The following is a 19,258-nucleotide window of genomic DNA, read 5'->3' as shown; positions in this document are numbered from 1 at the left end:
ACTACATGTGCCAGACGTAATGTGTGACACACAAGACTGTAAACAGGGCGGTGATCCCAATCCGTGGAGGCGTGAGATGTCTTCCTTCAGTGGCGTGGAGGGGTAGAACGGGGCCGTCTCTGAAGCCGTTGTAGCTGGTCCGATGCTGATTCTGGTCCTTGTCGTAGATCCGGGTCTTGTTGTAGAGGCAGAGAGGTCCGGGGTGAGGCGAGGGTCAGAAGAAGAAGAGAAGGCGAGTAGAGTCAGAAGTCGGAGCGAGGTAGAAGGCTGAGCAGAGAGAAGTGTAGAGCTGGTGGTGGTTGCTGGATATCTATCGTTTCAAGGGACTGTTCCCGTTTTATAAGACCCCGGCGGCCTTCGCTGGCCGAGCGACGCTCACACGGGCCTGCTTTCTCTTTGATTCCTGGAATCGAGGCCCGTGTTTTGTGACGCGCCCGCGGCCCGCCGCCGGGTTAGCTACCGCTTCTCGGCCGGTAATTTCGGGCCCTGTGGTCGAACGTGACCACGGCCTCTCTTTGTTCGGGCACGGTCCTCAGAATCGCGCTGGTGGAACGATCGGGCGGCAAACCACCTCGTACGCTATGACGGCGCACGGCCCTTTGCTTCGGGTCGCGGCCGAACGTTCCCTCTCGTATAAGCACGATTCTCATAACCGTGCCCGAATTAAATGCTATGCTAATCAAATGCTATTAATCCACCAGCTCTCTCGGTATACTTCTCTGCCCGTGTCTCCTAGCCAAGCTCCGACGTTTCATTTATTGGTTACATATTCATTTTTACATAGGGGTTCAGACATACATTTTTATTTATTTATTTATTTATTTATTTATTAAACGCCATAAAAGGCTTTTACAGTAATGTGAAACATGGGATTATAAGTACACAGTTCAGGGCTGTAAGAAACTTGACAATTAGAAATAGCATTTTTCATTAAAATAATACATCCACAAGCAGTTTTTATTGATGCTATACATATACATTTCACATATATGTATATATGTGGAATGTATATGTATAGAACACCATATATATGTTACACATAAAGAAGAACACAACAGTCAGTATGATGCAGTACAAACAGACATTTAACATTTCACAAACATATCAATTACATTCATAACCAAGTATTTTTGCCTTGATGCAAGACGGTGAGGTTTTGAAAATATCAAAAAGGTCTGTATACGTGTTGGCAGTGCGGTGAAAACGCGCCAACGGTGAATGATACAAATAGTTAGTGCTATGATTGTCACTGTGGAAAAGATGGTGGAGTCGAGTTGATTTAACAGGGACACGAAAATTTATAACACTTAACATTTGAGGGCAGTCTATGAGATTGTTCAGTAATTTAAAAAGTATAAGAATGTCATTAATAGTTCGCCGGGTAGAAAGAAGTGGTAGATTTAGACCAGACATTAATGTATTATAGCAGATATCAATTACAGGCTGTCTCAATTTGAATTGAACGTATCGAAGAAATTTTCTTTGTACTTTCTCCAAGCGGTGTAAGTTACAGGTATAAATCGGAGACCATACAGGAGATGCATATTCTAGGTGCGATCTCACAAGAGAGCAGTAGAGTAATTTAATTGACTCAATGTTTTGAAAAGTCCTTGTGTTACGCATTACAAAACCTAGAATTTGCATGGCCTTATTGGAAATTGTTTCACAGTGACGATCAAAGGTAAGTTTTCTGTCAAAAATAACACCAAGGTCTTTGATAAATGGTACTAATGCAATTTCATTATCGTTAATTGAATACGATATGGTTATTGGAGTCCGTGAACGGTAAAAACACATGTGGAAACACTTTTTTACGTTTAGGAATAATTTGTTTATTTCACACCAGCTAGCAAGTCTATCTATATTATGCTGAAGGATAAGTGCATCATTTAAACATTTTATAATCTTAAAAAGCTTTAGGTCATCTGCAAATAGAATGAATTTGACATTTTCGAAACATAAAGATAAATCATTTATAAACAATACGAAGAGAAGTGGGCCCAGATGAGAGCCTTGAGGAACTCCAGATGTTACTTTAAATTTATATGAGACTTTATTATTTAATTTTACCATCAGTTCGCGGTTACAGAGGTAACTATTCAACCATTTTAGGAATGATCCATGTATACCAAGGGCTTGCAGTTTCGCGAGAAGGATATTAATATTTAACTTATCAAATTTTAAACATTTCTTTCATTTTATACAATTTAGGATTAGACAGATTGGCGTAGATTATAGATTGGCGACCGCGGCCGAGCCCGGAGCAGTACGTCCGTAACACTCCCCCCGTGGAGCTCGGCTACACCCTTTTTCGGGAGGCGTGCTGCGACTTGCGGGCGCGGCGTGGTCCCTGGCGTCCGGTCCCTCTGGCGAGTGTGTCTCGGTGGCGAGTTCGGTGGGGCGGCGTCGGGACAGGCCCCCGGCGGCATGGTCCCCGGCGGCACGGTCCCCGGTGGCATGGTTGGTCTCCGGCGGCGTGGTCCCGGGCGTTGGCAGCGAGGCCGGTGGGGCGGCGTTCGGACAAGCCATCCTCAGCGTTGTCCCGGCGTCGGCATCGGCGTCGCGCCGGGTGTTCCCATGCGTGATCCAACCGAGGGCTGTCCGGGACGTCATCTGGCCGCTCTCTTCCTTCCGCACCTCCCGCGACACGATAAGCAGCCCGTTATCTTGTCCGATCAGCAGCCGTGGTTTCACTTGCCGGCGGCCGGCCACTGTTTGCCGCGGGAGGTCTAGGTCCGTTACGGTGTGGGCCGTCACCGTGAACGCGTCTCCGTCGCCGCGCACCGACAGTCTCACCCGCCGGGACGTAGCATCGGATGAGCACATCCCATTAGCGCCCCGAATTCGCAGGCCACGTACCGGACCCGCGGCTCCAACGATGTCTGCAACATCTGCTTCGACTAGGGTTATTGCAGAGCCCTCGTCAAGCAGCGCGTGCACGGTCGCTCGGCCCCCGGGGTCGCACAATGTCACGGGAATCACTTTCATTAGCACTTGTCCCTCACATTCCCACGTGTTCGTGACTGTGTGCGTCTCGGGGTCACGAGTGTATGCGTCATCGTGCAGCAAGCGGTGATGCGGGGCCCTGCACGTCCCCACCCCGCAGTTGGTCCGGTACTCGCACCGTTTTGTCTGGTGCACACCGTCCAGACACTTAAAGCACAACCGTGCGCTTTTCACAAGTTCCCAACGCGCACTGATTGTTTCTTCGGCGAATCGGGGACACTTGTAGAGTTTGTGCGAGTCGTCTTTGCACAGTGTGCACCAAACTTCACTGCGGGGTTCCGGCTTGGAGCAGGGCCATCAAGTCCAGGTTGTCTTCAGAAGAGGTGGACGCGCGCACGGGCTCCTGCTGTGGGCGGGGTTGTGGGGGCGGCGCGGTCTCGCGCTGCTCTTGGGCGGGGGCGGTGCCTCCGGCTACGTTGGCCCATGTGCGTCCATCCATCCTCGGCTGAGGAGGTGGCCTGCTCGGGTTCTGTTCTGCCGGCGGTCGTTGGGCCCTTCTGGCAGGTCGCTGCTGTATTGAGGCGACGTATGCTACCCGCTTGGGGCAGCCTCTGTAGTTGGCGGGATGCGGGCCTGAGCAGTTGCAGCATGCGGCGGGCTCATCTCTTGTCTTCTTGGGACATTCTGCCGAAGCATGCTCCAGTAAGCATTTTACGCACCTTGCTGTGTGCGAGCAGTTTCGGGACCCATGCCCGAAGTCTTGGCACCTGTAGCACTGGGTGCCGTGCTGTAAATGGTTGCTCCTGTGCTTCTGGAGGCGAATGCGGCAGTGGCACAGATATTTGACGGCCGCACGCAGCTGTCCCATGTTGACTTCCTTATTGAAGTGCGCTAAGTATAGGGGATACTCAATTGAGGCGGTCATCTTGACCACCTTCACTGCTGGGAATCCCTGCGATTCCAGGTCTGCCTTGATATCTTCCACTTCTACGAGCGGCAGGCCCTTGATGACGGCCTTTTTCATCTTTTCTGCTTCGGCCGTGAATGTATGGAAGCCGCGAGCCTCCGCCCGCAGTCCATTGGTGAGGGCGCGATGGTCCTCCATCGTGCGCACGAAGATGTTGGCCGTGCCGCCCCTGTTATACCTGAAAGTAAAATGCTTACCAGCCCCCAGATGTCCTTGCACCGCAGCTGTGATCTGCGCGTGTGTCATGTTCCCCAGGGTCATCACGACCGGGGGAACGCGGTCTCTCCTGCCGGTACCTGCGGGAGAGAAATTATTATTAGTATTGGCACGCTTTATACGCGGCGCGCCGGCGCCTTCGCTTACCTCGGGCAACTCATCAAATCGGTTGCCACACTGGAGCGGTTGTGGTCCCCGTGGGGACATGGGCCTCTTCACGGGGTTGGACGGCCTCGTCCAGCCTCCATCCTGGGGGGCAGCCGTCTCCATCGGCTGCTGCGGTCTCGGGGGCGCCACGTAGGCCGACGCTGGGCCTATCGGGGGGCGCGTGGGGGCAGGACTGGGTCCTGCTGCCCAAGAGGGGCCTGCTGCGGGCTCCGTCATCTCCGTTTCATCGGGCGTGGTGGCAGTCGTGGTGGTGGATGGTCTCCGGGTCCTTGGGTCCTCGGGGCGGGGCTGTGGTGCGGGGACCGTATAGCGCACGGTCCCGGTCTTAGTGCGATGCGCAATTTGGCGAGCGCCGGGCGGTACCACGACCGGGGAGTCCTCGTGGTCAATGGGGAGCATCCGGGTCGGGAACATGGTCATCTGTGTCGAGCGGTGACTCCTCTTAAAAAGGGAGCACGTCTCAGGTGCTTGCGGGCGGTTTGTGGGGGCCAGCGTGGATCTTCGTAAGTTGAGTGTTTTGCGTAGAAAAGTGATGCCTTGAGAAAGGCAGTAGGGGGCGCGAGCGCCTGCTCAGGGGGCCGGCGGGATTCCTCCGGCCGGCAAAAGTAGCGGGGCCTGGCTGAGTACACAAGCCAGACAAAAACGCTTCTGTGGTTGTGTCACAAACCACAAAAACCTCTATATCTATCTATATCTCAATATCTATCTCTATCTATCTATCTATCCGTGTACCTGGCTTTGCTAGGGGTTATCCCTAGGAGATAGACATGTACCGCACCACGGACTTTTATGTATGCTTCTTCCAGATAACAAGTTTGTAGTAAATTATTTTGATATATCTCATAAGGTTAAGCCATCGTAATATTTTTTTAAATAAAGGTGCTTGCATTGCTGAAAAAATATTTTTTACGACTTGTTTACAAAACATCGACTTTTCTCTACTTTCTATAAATTTAACGCATGTATTACATATACAGGGTGTATCGGCACTAACCCGACAAACTTTAACCAGCTATTCCTTAGCACATTTGGAGTAAAAAATGTTATGGGCACTTTGCTGTCCGGTAGCATTTTTTTTCAATTTAAACAAAAAAATTAAAAATTTCCACACTACATCACTGTCATTGGCATTGCTTTTCGTGTTCAACAGCTGTTATAAGCAAGTATGTCGAAAAGCGTCTTCGCTCTTTCGCACACACTAAATAATAATAGTTAAAAAATGAGACGAATGGTGGTGTGCCATTTCGTTGTTATTCTAAAAGTGCGCCAATATAGGTACACACGTGCATTATTCAACGGAATTCGAATAAAATATTGCCAGATGGGTTTTCAAACTTTGACAAAGGATAAAACAGTGGTGACACGTGGTGAAAATATGAATAACACATTTTTTATTACAAAAAAACGTTACCGGACAGCAAAGTGCACATAAGATTTTTTACTCCAAATATGCTAAGGAATAGCTAGTTAAAGTTTGTCGGGTACGTGCCGATACACCCTGTATAAACCTTCCGGAAAAAAATCTCTAAATGGTAGTGAAACTCTATCAAAATCCGTTAATTTAGAAGAACTAAACGCACAAACAGACATATGCGCGGATAGCACCTTTATTTTATACCATTTCTAGATGATAATGATGGAAATAATATATTTTCTTATTTATTTTTGGAAAATGAGCCTTTGTTGAAAGAAATTCATAAATTTGCATGTTTTTGAAAAAAAACTTTTACTCATAATAATAAGTAATAAGTGAAATAATGTATGAAGACGTTGATTTTCCTAATCCAGTATTAATCATACCTACCTACTGATTTACTTTCCTGAAATAATTTAACCTTCGCACTTATTGATTCTATATAATTCAGGGCACATGTTTTGACAACGGTGTTATGGTAACGAAGGATAGGTAATGTCATAGACGTAAGTAGGTACTATCCCCACCCTCCAAAACCTACAAATTACATGATTCGAGATATTGCAAAGGTAAGTACACAAGTATGTACACGCTCAAATTGACTTTTAATGGTATTTCTTGAATTTTCCTTTATACGTTTTGGTCATAAATTGCGGTAATCATCATTTAGAATTTCACAGATCACAATCATAAATTATCACGATTTGAATAACTAAAATTACTTGAATCGAAACTGAGGCATTCTCTTATGTGTAATTTTCCGAAAGACATAAAACACTACTGCATTAAAAATGTTTTTTTATTACAAGAAGACCTGAGGAAAATAATTTTCCTCCGGGCCTATTTCATCTTTGGGGAAGTTGTGTGGGGGGTTCTTTTGAGGTGAGGAAGGAGTGAACATGGGTCTTGAAGAGTCTCATAGTGAAAGAGAGAGGAAACACAGAGGCCGGCAAATCTTTCCAATCGAGCTGTTGAACTTAAGAATTAAGGGTTGACCCGGTCTCATGTGCTATATTTATGTTAACCTTGTTCAAATGTTGTGCACGCGTTTGGCGTGTTTCCCTACTGTGCACCGGTGCCCAAGAGATCAATGACGTTGTTCTTTGAAGCGTCTTCCACTGAAATACAGGTATAACAAGGACAGCGTTCTCATACAGCAAAATTTTGACGCCCCTTGTTAAAACCAGTACCTAGACGCCTAGGTATGCGTAGGTACGTGATCACTGCAATCAATAATATTCGACTGATTGTATTTTTGCGTGATAATGATGGTGAAAACCTTATCAAAATCCGTCGCGTAGTTTAGAAGAACTAAGCGCTCATACAGACGTACGTTATTTTATACTATTTACAGAAATACTTTGTTACAAAACAAACAAAGTTTCCTCAAAGGCGGTCACACCCGAGACCAAATGATGAAATTAAAAAATATATATAGTAGTCTGGCGTCTTTGCCATATTTTTAGCAACGTTTATTAGTAACGTTTTTTTAAATAATCTCAAGGGTGATGTGTTAGGACTGTTAGATCTTAGGTATTATCAGCGCCTTGGCAATTCGGCGACCGGAGCAGACTGCTCCAATTGCGCCCCTAGGGTCGGCCTTGCATGAGTTCTAAATATTGCAATCCATTTGTTAAGATATGGTAATCTATCAAATGGACCGCCCGATTCTACACAGAGTCGGGGTTTTTTTCACAAATCAAATTTGTTTTAAGTTAAAAGTTTTGTTTTGTTTGGGGCTCGGACTGCTGTTGGGCGGGGGCAGAGCCAGAGCCTCCGGCTACATGGGCCCAGGTACGTTCATCCGTCCTCGCCTGAGGAGGTGGCCTGCTGGAGCCCTGCTGTGCTGGGCGTTGGGGCAGTCTGAGTCGCTGCTGGAGCGAGGCGACCGCGACGTATGCCCTTCGCTTCGGGCAGTTTCTGTAGTTTGCCGGATGTGGTACCCCGCAGTTGCAGGATGCGGCGGGCTCATCTCTTGTTGTTTTGGGTCATTCTGCCGAATCATGCTCTACCAAACACTTGTTTCACACACTTTGCCGTGTTATCAATTCCGGGACCCGTGACCAAAGTCCTGGCACCGGTAGCACTGATGCCATGCTGCAGGTGGTTACTTCTGTGCTTCTGCAGGCGTATGCGGCAGTGGCACAGGTATTTGACGGCCGGGTGCAGCTGTCCCATATTTACTTCCGTATTGATGTGGGCCAGGTAGATGGGGATTCGGCGGAGGCGGTCGTCATCCTGACCACCTTGACGGCCGGTAAGCCTCGTGATTCTAGGTCCTCAGCGACTTCGGCCGTCTCCACTCTCGGCAGGTCCTCGATGATAGCCTTCTTCAGCTTATGTGTAGGCACGTGAGGGCACGGTGGTTCTCCATTGTGCGCACGAAGATGCTTGCCTTGCCACCCCTGTTGTACTTGAAGGTGAACAGTTTGCCTGCCCCCAGATCCTTGCACCGCAGAGGTAATCTGAGAGTGTGTCATGTTCCCCAGGGTCATCACAACCGCGAGTACTCAATCCTTCCTGCCGGCACCTGCGGGGAAAATTTACATTAGTATTGGCGCGCTTTACTCGCGGCGCCTGCGCCTTCATTAACCTCCGGCAATCCGGTAGCCACGCTGGATCGGTTGTGGTCCTTGGTGGGAACAGGGGCCTCTTGATGGAGTTAGACGGCCTCGTCCAACCTCCATCCTGAGGGGCAGCTGTCTTCACAGGCTGCAGCGGCGTCGGGGGCGCCTGCGGTAGGCCGAGGCTATGCCTGGTTGGGGGCGTCTGGCGGCGTCTTGGGGCGGGCTGGGTCCTGATGCCTGTGAGGGCCCTGCGAGGGGCTCGGGCATCTTGGTGGCGTAGGGCATCGGGGGAGCCATTAGGATGGATGGCCTCTGGGTCCTCGGGTCTTCGGGTTGGGGCTGCTGGGATGCGGGGACCGTGTAGAGTATGGTACCTGTCTTCTGTCTCATGTCAGGTGTCCTGGGGTGGGTCCTATTATTTCTCTTCAGTATGGGATACTTTTACTGCTTGTTCTGCTGCGTAGTAGTTGGGGCCAGCGTGAGTCTGCGTAGGTAAGTTTAGTATATGCGGGAGATGCCTTTAAAAAGGCAGTTGAGGGCGCGTGCAACTGGGCAGGGGCCGGCAGGATTCCTCCGGCCGTATATCGTAATGTAAGTATATTAATACAAAAACATATTATGTAAAGGCCCTAATTCTTGTACCTACTGATTTTCTTTTGTACCTGAGATTTTTTAAATAGAAGTTAGGAATATTTTATTCAAAATTTAGACATTAGTATCATTACAATTACATAACTAAAAAAAATTAAGCATTGTGTTAACGTTAACGGCGTTATAATGTCGTTATAATCTATTGATGGCCAGGAGGGTTGTATATATGGGACAAGGTCACCAGGCCCGATATCGGAAGGGCACGAAAATCGATCGATAAAAAGCAAAACGATAAAATTAAAGTTATTTACGTAGTCTACAAGCACGCCTCTGTTCTAATGAGAACATTTTATATAAAATACGCGTCGATCATGCGTTGCGATTTGCGCACTTCAGATGTGATAACGCGTATTAATTTTCACATGGCACTTTACTTCTAAATAAATGCCAAAAGAAGTTCAGTACATAGAAATTGCAATTGCCACTGCTATTAATTCTAGTTGCCATTAATGCCGTCTGCAATCAAAAAGAAATAAACGTGGCCTTCGGAGCAAATTGTAAGGTGTTAACATTGTATTAGGAAGCGGCCTACTGTGTTCCGTTTTTAACAGGATTTTAATAAATCAGTCAATCAATCGTTTGATTCGAATATTATCAATTTGACCTGTTACGTGTTATGTCCACTAACATAAAGCCAAGTTCCAAGCTGGGGTAATCAATACAATGACAACACAAATTAATGATATCTAAAGAAAAGTGTACAGTCATCGTGTCATTTCGTTTAGATATTATAGGAGAGTTATCTTTGTTATTATTATTAGCAGTATTATCAAACTGCGATAAGCTTCTGTAAAAATACAGAAATTAGTGTGACAAAATAAAATTAACACTCGAAAAACATGATGTAAAGCACTTTGCTCAAAAGTTATAGGTACTGAAAAAATATAATTTCCGATGTGATGCGAGTACGTTACATTCTAAAACTCTTAATTCTTGTTTTCAGTGGGTATTTACTCGTGTGTACATCAAGCTTGGTGTCAATCACGTACACACATATATACGCATTTCTCTGAAATCGGATGGCATTACAGCAGTAATTTACGAAATAAATGTCGGTCCTACCCGATCGACTCCAGTTCCTGGATCGAAGGTTTAACACTCATTCAAACCTTTTTTAAGATTTAAAAGATATAAAATAGATGTTTCGTACTAAGAAAACGTTGTTTTTTACGGGTTGATTTTTTATAAATTGAATAATAATTATATTGAATATATAAAAATAAACATAAAATTATAAAAAAACTATAAGATATTGCAAAAATTGAATAACACGTGATCTAATATTTTACGTGATGGCCTCCAAGTAAACAAACGTTTTGAATTTTAACGAAATAACAATCAAAATGCATTATTGTCCGGATTATCCCAGATACTGAAACGGTTGTTTCTCGTCATAATCGAATTGTAGGTATGTTAATTTTAAAAAAAACAGAGTTCCACTTCTCTATACTCATATTTACTTTGAAATCTATCCAATTTAAATTTTCTTTTACTACATTCACTAGATTGTATGATTCCGCACGATTTTCTCACGAAAAAATAAACATTATTGTCCAATTGTTTTTCTATCCAACCTGTCGGACGTTATGGCGGTCAGTGCGAACCGTGTCGTGTATGGCTGGTTTTATTGCCTTGCCCCCACCAGAAAGCCACAATATCTTGCACTTGAATCGTAAATTGAGTTATCGAGTAGGATAGGAATGATAGGAATCAAAAATGAATTCTAGAATTAATCTTGCTTTGCACGTTTGCCGGTTCGGTCGTGTAAATCCAGTGAATTTCAGACTGCAAATATGAGTTCAAAACATTTAGGAACTGGTAGGTATTTAATTTTATACATAATTCACAATAATAATCCGCGTTCTGTTTACAAAAATGGTATATTTTGACAGCTGAGTTGTGATTGGTTTATTTATGGCTGAGTTACTTCTGTCAGATTTGACAGTTTCAACGAAAAAAATAACAATTTGTATTATTCATTATTTACATTTTAATTAAGTTTAGTTGTGCATGTTTAGTACCATGGACCTTCAAAACGTAAGATTTTATTCATTTGAAATAGGTTCCGAGTCGACTCAGGATTGCGCAAAATAAACAAACATTTTTTATTTATATTAAATTAAAAAAACACACTTTGTGATACACCACTTCTTATCGAATCAATAAATGACAGTCAACCAGGTTTCACTAATCTCAAGCTTCGTTAGGGCTTATACATTATCTTTTATTTAGTATAAATAATAATACTGACATTTCCAGATTTGGGTGGTATGATAATGATTATAGAAATTTCACTTCGTTTCAACTTAATTACTATGAGAAACAACTAGTAATAATTATATAGATCAAGATTAAAGATACCTCAAAAATATATCTTTCCAATTCTTTTGTGGAGAGTAATTATTAATTAAATATGTTTTGAGATTTTCACTGCCAAAAGTATTTTTGTTATTAGTTTTTAGGGTGTTACGCCGTGTTGCGCTAACTCCTTCTTTAGCCAACGTTACAGTGTCCATCATCAGCATCTGCCACTGATGATGGCCACTGTAACGTTGTCCGAAAAGTTGGCTAAAGAAAGAGTTAGCGTAACACAGCATAACACCCCAAAAACAAATAACAAAAATTATTGATTAATTCGAAATAACAAAAAATATTATTACGCAGTACTTTTGAAAGTAACCTGGTTTCCAACGTTCTTCGTGGGTTTTAAAAGTGACCTGGTTTCTGACCGTCCTTCGTGGGTATTAAAAGTAACCTGGTTTCTGACGTTCTTCATGGGTTTTAAAAATATTTTTAATGTTGAATATCCTCAAAAAATACTTTGAAGGTTTATAATTTTTTGTACGTTTCTAAAAAAAAAATATACATATAAACCATTATTATTGAATGAAACAATGTAATAAAATTCGTGAATCTATTTTGTTGTTTGTTTCCCAGGATCGGTGTTGCCGCCCTTCTCCGGCAAACTTCGCATCTACAGCATGAGGTTTTGTCCTTACGCCCAGAGAACCATTCTGGTTCTGAACGCCAAGAAGGTTGACTACGAAGTCATCAACGTCAACCTCACCGAGAAGCCTGAATGGCTGACCTCCAAGAGCCCTAATGGTAACTTTTCAAATCTTTAATAAGAAATAGAGTGAAACCCCCAGTAATATGTTATACTCGTATTTTGAAACGTTTTCCAGTACCTTGAATAAAGAAATACGTTTATTTAATGAGGAACTGCAGTCCATTTTTTTAATCAATAATGACCTTCAAACATAAACCCCTGTATATTTTTTTATTGTTATAGTTTGTTTTAATAGTTAAAATAATTTACAAAGTTTTAATTCTTAGGGTCTTTCAAAAACTCACCAATTGACATCACCAGTCACCCGTCTCAAAAAGCCTATGTTCTTTTTTTCAACCGGCGCTGTATTTTGTATGGAAGTCAAACGTTTTTATTCTCAAGATAACCCTCTTTTAACATCAAAGAATACTAGGTAAGATATCAGCATCTCATCACTAATATTATCGTACTGAATCAAAGTGCAAAAAAGCATCCATGACCTCACCTGATATTACCATTTACAATTGATATTACTGTATTACAATTTACCGGTGTTTAAAAACCTGCATTAAAATATTTTCATTGGTTCAAATGTGATTATGCAAGTTATGTGAGTTGCCAATGCATATGTTCTAAAATACCCACAAAAGATGGAGAGATTTTATAGTCAAGAAATTCCCAGAATCCCCGCATTTTCCCTACAAAAAGGTTCTCTCTGCAAAAAAACAATTCTTGAAAAAAACTTGAGAAATTCCCAGCAATTTAAGGAATTCTTCACGAATTATCCACCCTGATGTGGGTGTTGTAAACCATAGATATATTACTCATGTAGACTGGTTGTAATGAAACTGCAGATTCAGTCGTACCAACCAAACAGTGTGTTTTAATGGGATGGTGTTTTATTTGTTTTTAAATGACAACTTATTTATTTATTTATTTTGTAAGAAAAAACAGCTTTTATATAATATGCAGTGATAGATATTGTATCAGACGTAATCGTGACACACAAGACTGTAGATAGGGCCGGTGATCCCAATCTGTGGAGGCGTAAGATGTCTTCCTTCAGTGGCGTGGAGGGGTAGAACGGGGCCGTCTCTGATGCCGTTGTAGCTGGTCCGAATGCTGTTTTCGCGTCCTTGATGCTGAGTAGGTACGCCCGGGGACGCTGGCGTTGGTCTGTAATCCAGCTGCGGCGCAGTGGTTCGCGCCTCCGCTGCATACCCGAAGCCGTGGGTGAAGCCGCTAGATGGCGCCGCCGTCAGTTGGTAGTCCGCTCGTGGTTCTGTAGCTTGCGGAACAGGGGGTTCCTCTCCCCCCACTGTGTAGGCAAGGCTGTGACTGGGGCCGCTAGAGGGCGCTGCAGTCTGTAGCAGGCCCACCCGTGGGCCAGTGGTTTGCGCCTCCGCTGCGTACCCCTGACTAGGTACGCCCGGGGGCGCCGGCTTCGGCTGGTATTCCACCCGTGGAGCTGTAGCTTGCGGAACAGTGGGCTCTCCCCCCACTGTGTAGGCAAGGCTGTGACTGGGGCCGCTCGGGGGCGCCGCAGTCTGTGGAAGGCCCACCCATGAGCCAGTGGTTTGCGCCTCCGCTGCGTACCCCTGACTAGGTACGCCCGGAGGCGCCGGCGTCGGCGTCGGTAGGTATTCCACCCGTGGTTTTGTAGCTTGCAAAACAGTGGGCTCTCCCCCCACTGTGTAGGCAAGGCTGTGACTGGGGCCGCTCGGGGGCGCCGCAGTCTGTGGAAGACCCACCCGTGGTGCTGTAGCTTGCGAAACAGTGGGCTCTCCCCCCACTGTGTAGGCAAGGCTGTGACTGGGGCCGCTAGAGGGCGCCGCAGTCTGTGGCAGGCCCACCCGTGGGCCAGTGGTGTGCGCCTCGGGTGCGTAGCCCCAGCTTTGCCCGGGGCCGCTAGATGGCTGGCTTCCGGGATAGGCTCCGTCGGGTTGCCAGGCTGCAGGTGAAGCGGTCCGCGTGAGGCCCTTCAGCATGGCGACAAGTTCTGCCATCTGTCGGGCGTGGTCGTCCTGCAGCTTCTGGGTGCGCCGCCTCTCAGCTCTCAGCTCGAGCTGCGCCTGCCGGAGCGTGTCCTCGCTGGAAGCCTCGCTTCTTGACGAGACGTCGGCCGCGGCAGGGGGCGTCTGTGGTGGTGATGCGCCAGAGGGACCAGGCAGTAGGTCCGCTCGGGGATCAGAGGGGGCCAGGGGGGCGGTTGGCCGGAGTCCGGGGGGCGCGGCTGTGGCCGCCCCGGTCGGTGTGGGATCATCGCTTCCCTGCGATGAATCCCCGTCAGCGCTGTTCTTCCCAGAGCGCAGTGAAGGTGACATCTTATCCACAGAAAGATCCGGCGTCGAAGGACCACTTATGTATCAGACGTAATCGTGTGACACACAAGACTGTAAGGGGCCGGTGATCCCAATCTGTGGAGGCGTGAGATGTCGTCCTTCAGTGGCGTGGAGGGGTAGAACGGGGCCGTCTCTGAAGCCGCTGTAGAGCTGGTCCGATTGCTTGTCGCTTGTTCTTGAGCTGATTCCGAGTCTGGTCCGAAGGAGTAGGCAGTCCGTGGTCCAGGGTGAGGCGGGGGTCAGAGTGAAAGAAGGCGAGCAGAGTCAGAAGTCGGAGCGAGGTAGAGGGCAGAGCAGAGAGAGAGGTGTAGAGCTGGTGGTGGTTGCTGGATATCTGACGTTTTGAGGGCCTGTTGCCCGTTTTATAGCCGCCAGCGGGCGCGCGACGCGCACACGGGCCCACTTTCTCTTTGATTCCTGGAATCCGTGAGCCGTATTTGCAACGCTATCGCGGCGCCCCGCCGGGACGTCTACCGCCGCTCGGCCGGTAGTTTCGCACGATCCTCAGAACCGTGCCCGTGGGACGTAATGACGGCGTACCACCGGTCATTTGTGACGCTATGACGGCGCATGGCGCACGGCACGGCTTCCCACTACGTTTTGGCACGGTTCTAACAATCGTGCCCGAATTAAAATATGAATATGATTTTACCAGCTCTCACAATACTTCTCTGCCCGTATACCTCTAGCCAAGCTCCGACGTTTCATTTATTGTAACAATTTTACATTTTACATAACAATTTTACATTTTTCGGCAGTATATTTTACTTTAATAACAGGGCAAATAGCAAATTAATAATATGGGGCGACAATAATAACAGGGCAAATAGCAAATTAATAATATGGGGCGTCGGCTGATATTGGAGCAGTACGTCCGTTACAGTAAGTTTAGTTTATAATTTATGTGTTTAAAAATTTTTTTTTGAATTCTTTCTATTCTTTCGATATGGGCTTGGTATAAAAGAGTCCAGATCGGTGTACAGTGTTCCAGGTGCGGGCGAATATATGAGGTGTAAAGGGAATATAGAGTGTTTATGTTGTGGAAGGGTTTTGCTATGCGAATTATAAATCCCAGCATTTTATTGGCTTTGTTAATGATGTCATCAGTGTGTTGGATAAAGTCTAATTATATATTTTACTTCATTGATGTGTGTGCCGTTTAGTGTGTATACAAAGGATATTTTATTTTTATTACGTGTAAATGTTAATTTATTGCATTTTGTGATGTTAATAACAAGTAATAACTTATAAATTCTATGTATAATAATAAATGTATGATAAAACTTATAGTTATATTCAAAATCAGCGTTTGTTAATCTATTTTTCACTTCAGTTCCTTATTATGGTGCCCAAACTGTTATACTTAGGCCTTTTAAATAAAATCAGATCTCAATTAAAAATGAAAGAATCTTTAATCTTATTGTCTTTAACGACAAATAAATACATACATCAAAATTAGATTGTTGAATTATTTGCTAGTATATATCATTTTTTAATAGGTATCAGAAGTTTTCAGAAAAATAATTAAATATTTTTAGATCTGTCTGGCTTTTCCTGTAATTTTTCAGTTACTGTAATAATATAATAAGCTAGTATTAGAAGTTACGAATTGGCAGCACTTGTTGAAAATTGCTATTCCAGGTACCGTTCCAGCTCTGGAGGTGGCAGAAGGAGTCTGCATTGCCGAGAGTCTGGTGACTGCTGAATACGTGGAGGACAAGTACCCGCTCCCGAGGCTGGTCTCCGCAGATCCCCTCAGGAAGGCTCTGGACAAGCTCATTGTAGAAAACTTCAATGGGGTAATATGCACGAAGATAAATCGATTTTTGCCCTCACGACAAATTAACAGGCCTTATTAATTTTTAAAAATCAATTCACGTTTTCTCGATAAAAAGATTTTTTTTTGTCACGCAAAAATATTAAATTTCGGAGGCGGTATGGGTACCATTTATTGGATAACCAACACCTCTACCGTTGGTCGCCCTTAAGTGGTTTACTACGTTCGGTGACTTAGCAGGGGTGCCCGGGTTCGTGGGTGACATTTTTATAGGTCTTGTCGGCGGATGCGACTTCCCACTTACTGAATAGCAGGCCGGATCGGGAGAGACAGGTTGAGGCAGACCATTTGACCTCTCCTCTCGACCCATCGCCTTGAACCACAGCGGTAGGGAAGGATTCATACCTCTGTCACTCCTGGACACATTGACCCGCAGCTTCCTACCCACCTCTCATACCTTTTTTCATTCCTGTACTACATCTCCTACCTTTCCTTGAAAAGACCCACCACATAGCATACCCAAAGATGTTATAGACCCTGGGGGAAATTATTTTTCCTATGACATGTGTGGAGTTAGTGTAAAAAAAAAACGGATTTTCATGAACAAGTGTTTCGACATGATGATAATATATTCGTAATTTACTAAAAGTTTACCGGAAAACCTGTTAACTCTAAGGCCTGCAATTTCCTTTCAATAATAATTTGAAGAGATTTTTAATTTATTTTAGTAATAGTCAATTTTCTCCTTGTGCCTTTGCACAAATTATGGAAAAAATTCAACAAATTAGAGGATACGCAAGAAATGTACTGAAATTTAATCAATTATTCCGTATAAATGGCATCTGGGAAAGTAGATTGGAAAAAAGATGGTACGAAATCTACACATTATATTAAGTATTATAAGTAGATTTGAAAAAATGTTTGTCAATGCTCTTACATGTTCACAAAGGTTGTGGAGAGTATGGGTCTGTATAACGACCTCCGTAACAGAGCGCTAAGATCCTTGGCTCTGAGTTCAGAGTATCAGAGGTTGCAGGTTGAGAATCTGGTTTACAAAACATTAGTCTTTTCGCATACAGATTTTTAATTAATTATTTAAAAAAACCGTTTGGAGTAGAAATTTGTCTTTGTTGAAAAGCTCCTCAATTACCGATAGAATTCAGTAGTCTTATGAAAAAAGTACAAAATCCCATCTTTTCAAGGTATCCACAACATTCTTCAAAGTCCTGATGTCCAAGGGCGAAGTGGACGAGTCTCTGGAGACCAAATTCTTCCAGGGTCTGGAGGCCGTGCAGGGGGAGTTGGGCAAGCGGGGGAACAAGTTCCTAGCCGGTGACACTCCTGGGATGGTGGACTACATGATCTGGCCGTGGTTTGAACGCTTTGGTTTGCTCTTGAAGTATGGCAGTGCCCGCTTCGCTATTGACAAGTCAAGGTTTAGTGTCCTCGTAAGTAAATCATCATTTTATGTACTTAGTAGTTACTAACATGGCATTATGTGAGTTCTAAATAGTTACATCTATAATCTCAAGTAAAAAAAGCTGTTATGTTATTGTTTGCACAAGTAATTAAACTATTTTTTTAAATGCGTAGATAACGTACACCAAACATTAGTCCCAATTCCTCAATAATATTGGAGCCCTATGGAACTATGGCATCCCCAGCTGGAATAAATGAGAGCGAAGGGATCGGAAAATTAGTTACAACTCTCATAAAGTCAGAAAAATGCGCCGCAGGCAAAATTTTTTACGCTTTACCCCCAATCGGGGAAGATATGTGGTGTGAGAGTGGAATATGAATTATTACATTAAGAAACACACGGAAATAGCTTATAAGTCGAAGGGCAAACCAATTAATGCTTTCATTTTTTATTTTTTCGGACAGTCAGTATCCCAACAATTATATAAATATATTTTTTTATTCAGATTTTAAAAATTACACTTTTATATCTAGTATTTATAAACATCTAAAAAAAAATTACCTCATTTAGGCACAACCCACGATAAGGTGCAAGTTTTTTAGCCATCGTCGGTAGTTCATTATATATCTTGAATACTTTACAATAAAAATTATTTTAAGTTCCCGACAAATTTGTTGAAAATTCCTTAGTATTTTCTTAAACGGAAATATTTTAGTATTGTTTAAAGTGGAAACCTTTAAAGTTAAGCAGCTTAACCTGCTAGTAGCTGAGTGGACAAATGCGTGGGATTCTCACCCAGAGTTTAAACCACTGCTAGCTAAGTCCTCCATCATTTCACAAGCAACATTTTCAGCTTACATAAATATGTGAAATATTTTTCTCCACCGGGGTTCGCCTATTTTTCTCCGACATTAGGGCCCTGTGGAAATCTTAAATAATATATAATTTACCGATTCCGTTTTCACATCATCCCCAAAGAGGACATATTATTGCCTAAAAGGAACTTATTTCCAATGGGACCTCATGTGTGGAGGTATACCCTGCCGAAGCCCAAGAGGCTAAAAAGAGGAAATAATATCAATCTATCTATTTAAATAAAGGGCGCTATTCGAATGTGAGTCCTATGGGCTCTGAATGGTAGAAGAAATCGGAAACGCCCGAGGAGACCATGGATAAAACAATACCGAAGCATTACCGGTCCGCTAGTTATTTATAAATTCAACAAATATCTTATGCATTCAGTTGTTTTTATTTTTTATTTCAGGATGCCTGGATAGAAGCAATGAAGCAGGACCCGGCAGTTGTGGCACACTTCCTGGACGTGGAAACCCACGACAAATACTTGGAAGGCAGGCTCAAGGGAACACCTGACTATGAATTTTTGAACAAGTAAATCATGCTCAGTTCTAAAGCGACACTTCATTTGATACCCAATGATTCACACTGCATAAAGAAAAACCCTAAGTGCACTTATACATGTTGTGTAATTTATTCAATAAAAGCCAATTGATTGAAAAAAAATTGTTTTCTTGCAGTGATTTTTTGTAAATAATTTTTTTTTCATTTGCCGCCATGCAAAAAACGATAGTTGGATAGTCCTGTTTTTTTCCTGAATTCTGGGCTTTGTTCTACGCACTGTAAGGAATTTTAGAGATAACCGGGTGCTTATAGTTTTATTTAATTCCTTAGTAAGGAGAAGTCTTGAAAGTGGGTCGGTGATTTGGAGTCCACACCAGGTAAA

At 44.1% G+C, this 19,258-nt stretch overlaps 1 protein-coding gene across 1 annotated transcript; it reads left to right on the top strand.

The window, feature by feature from the left end:
* The first annotated feature begins 10,591 nt into the window (after positions 1-10,591).
* LOC149422791 (pyrimidodiazepine synthase-like) lies at positions 10,592-19,023 on the top strand. The gene is made up of 5 exons (XM_089633965.1): positions 10,592-10,747; positions 11,867-12,034; positions 15,962-16,119; positions 17,300-17,545; positions 18,782-19,023. The coding sequence occupies exons 1-5, from the start codon at positions 10,723-10,725 to the stop codon at positions 18,908-18,910; spliced, it is 726 nt and encodes a 241-aa protein (XP_089490091.1). The 5' UTR covers positions 10,592-10,722; the 3' UTR covers positions 18,911-19,023.
* Positions 19,024-19,258: the final 235 nt, after the last annotated feature.

This window comes from Hesperophylax consimilis, chromosome 7, assembly GCF_061612785.1.
Source record: "Hesperophylax consimilis isolate HC1 chromosome 7, BYU_Hcon_1.0, whole genome shotgun sequence".
In the NCBI taxonomy this organism is placed as follows: Eukaryota; Metazoa; Arthropoda; class Insecta; order Trichoptera; family Limnephilidae; genus Hesperophylax; species Hesperophylax consimilis.
This window is presented reverse-complemented; position numbering and strand designations above follow the sequence as displayed.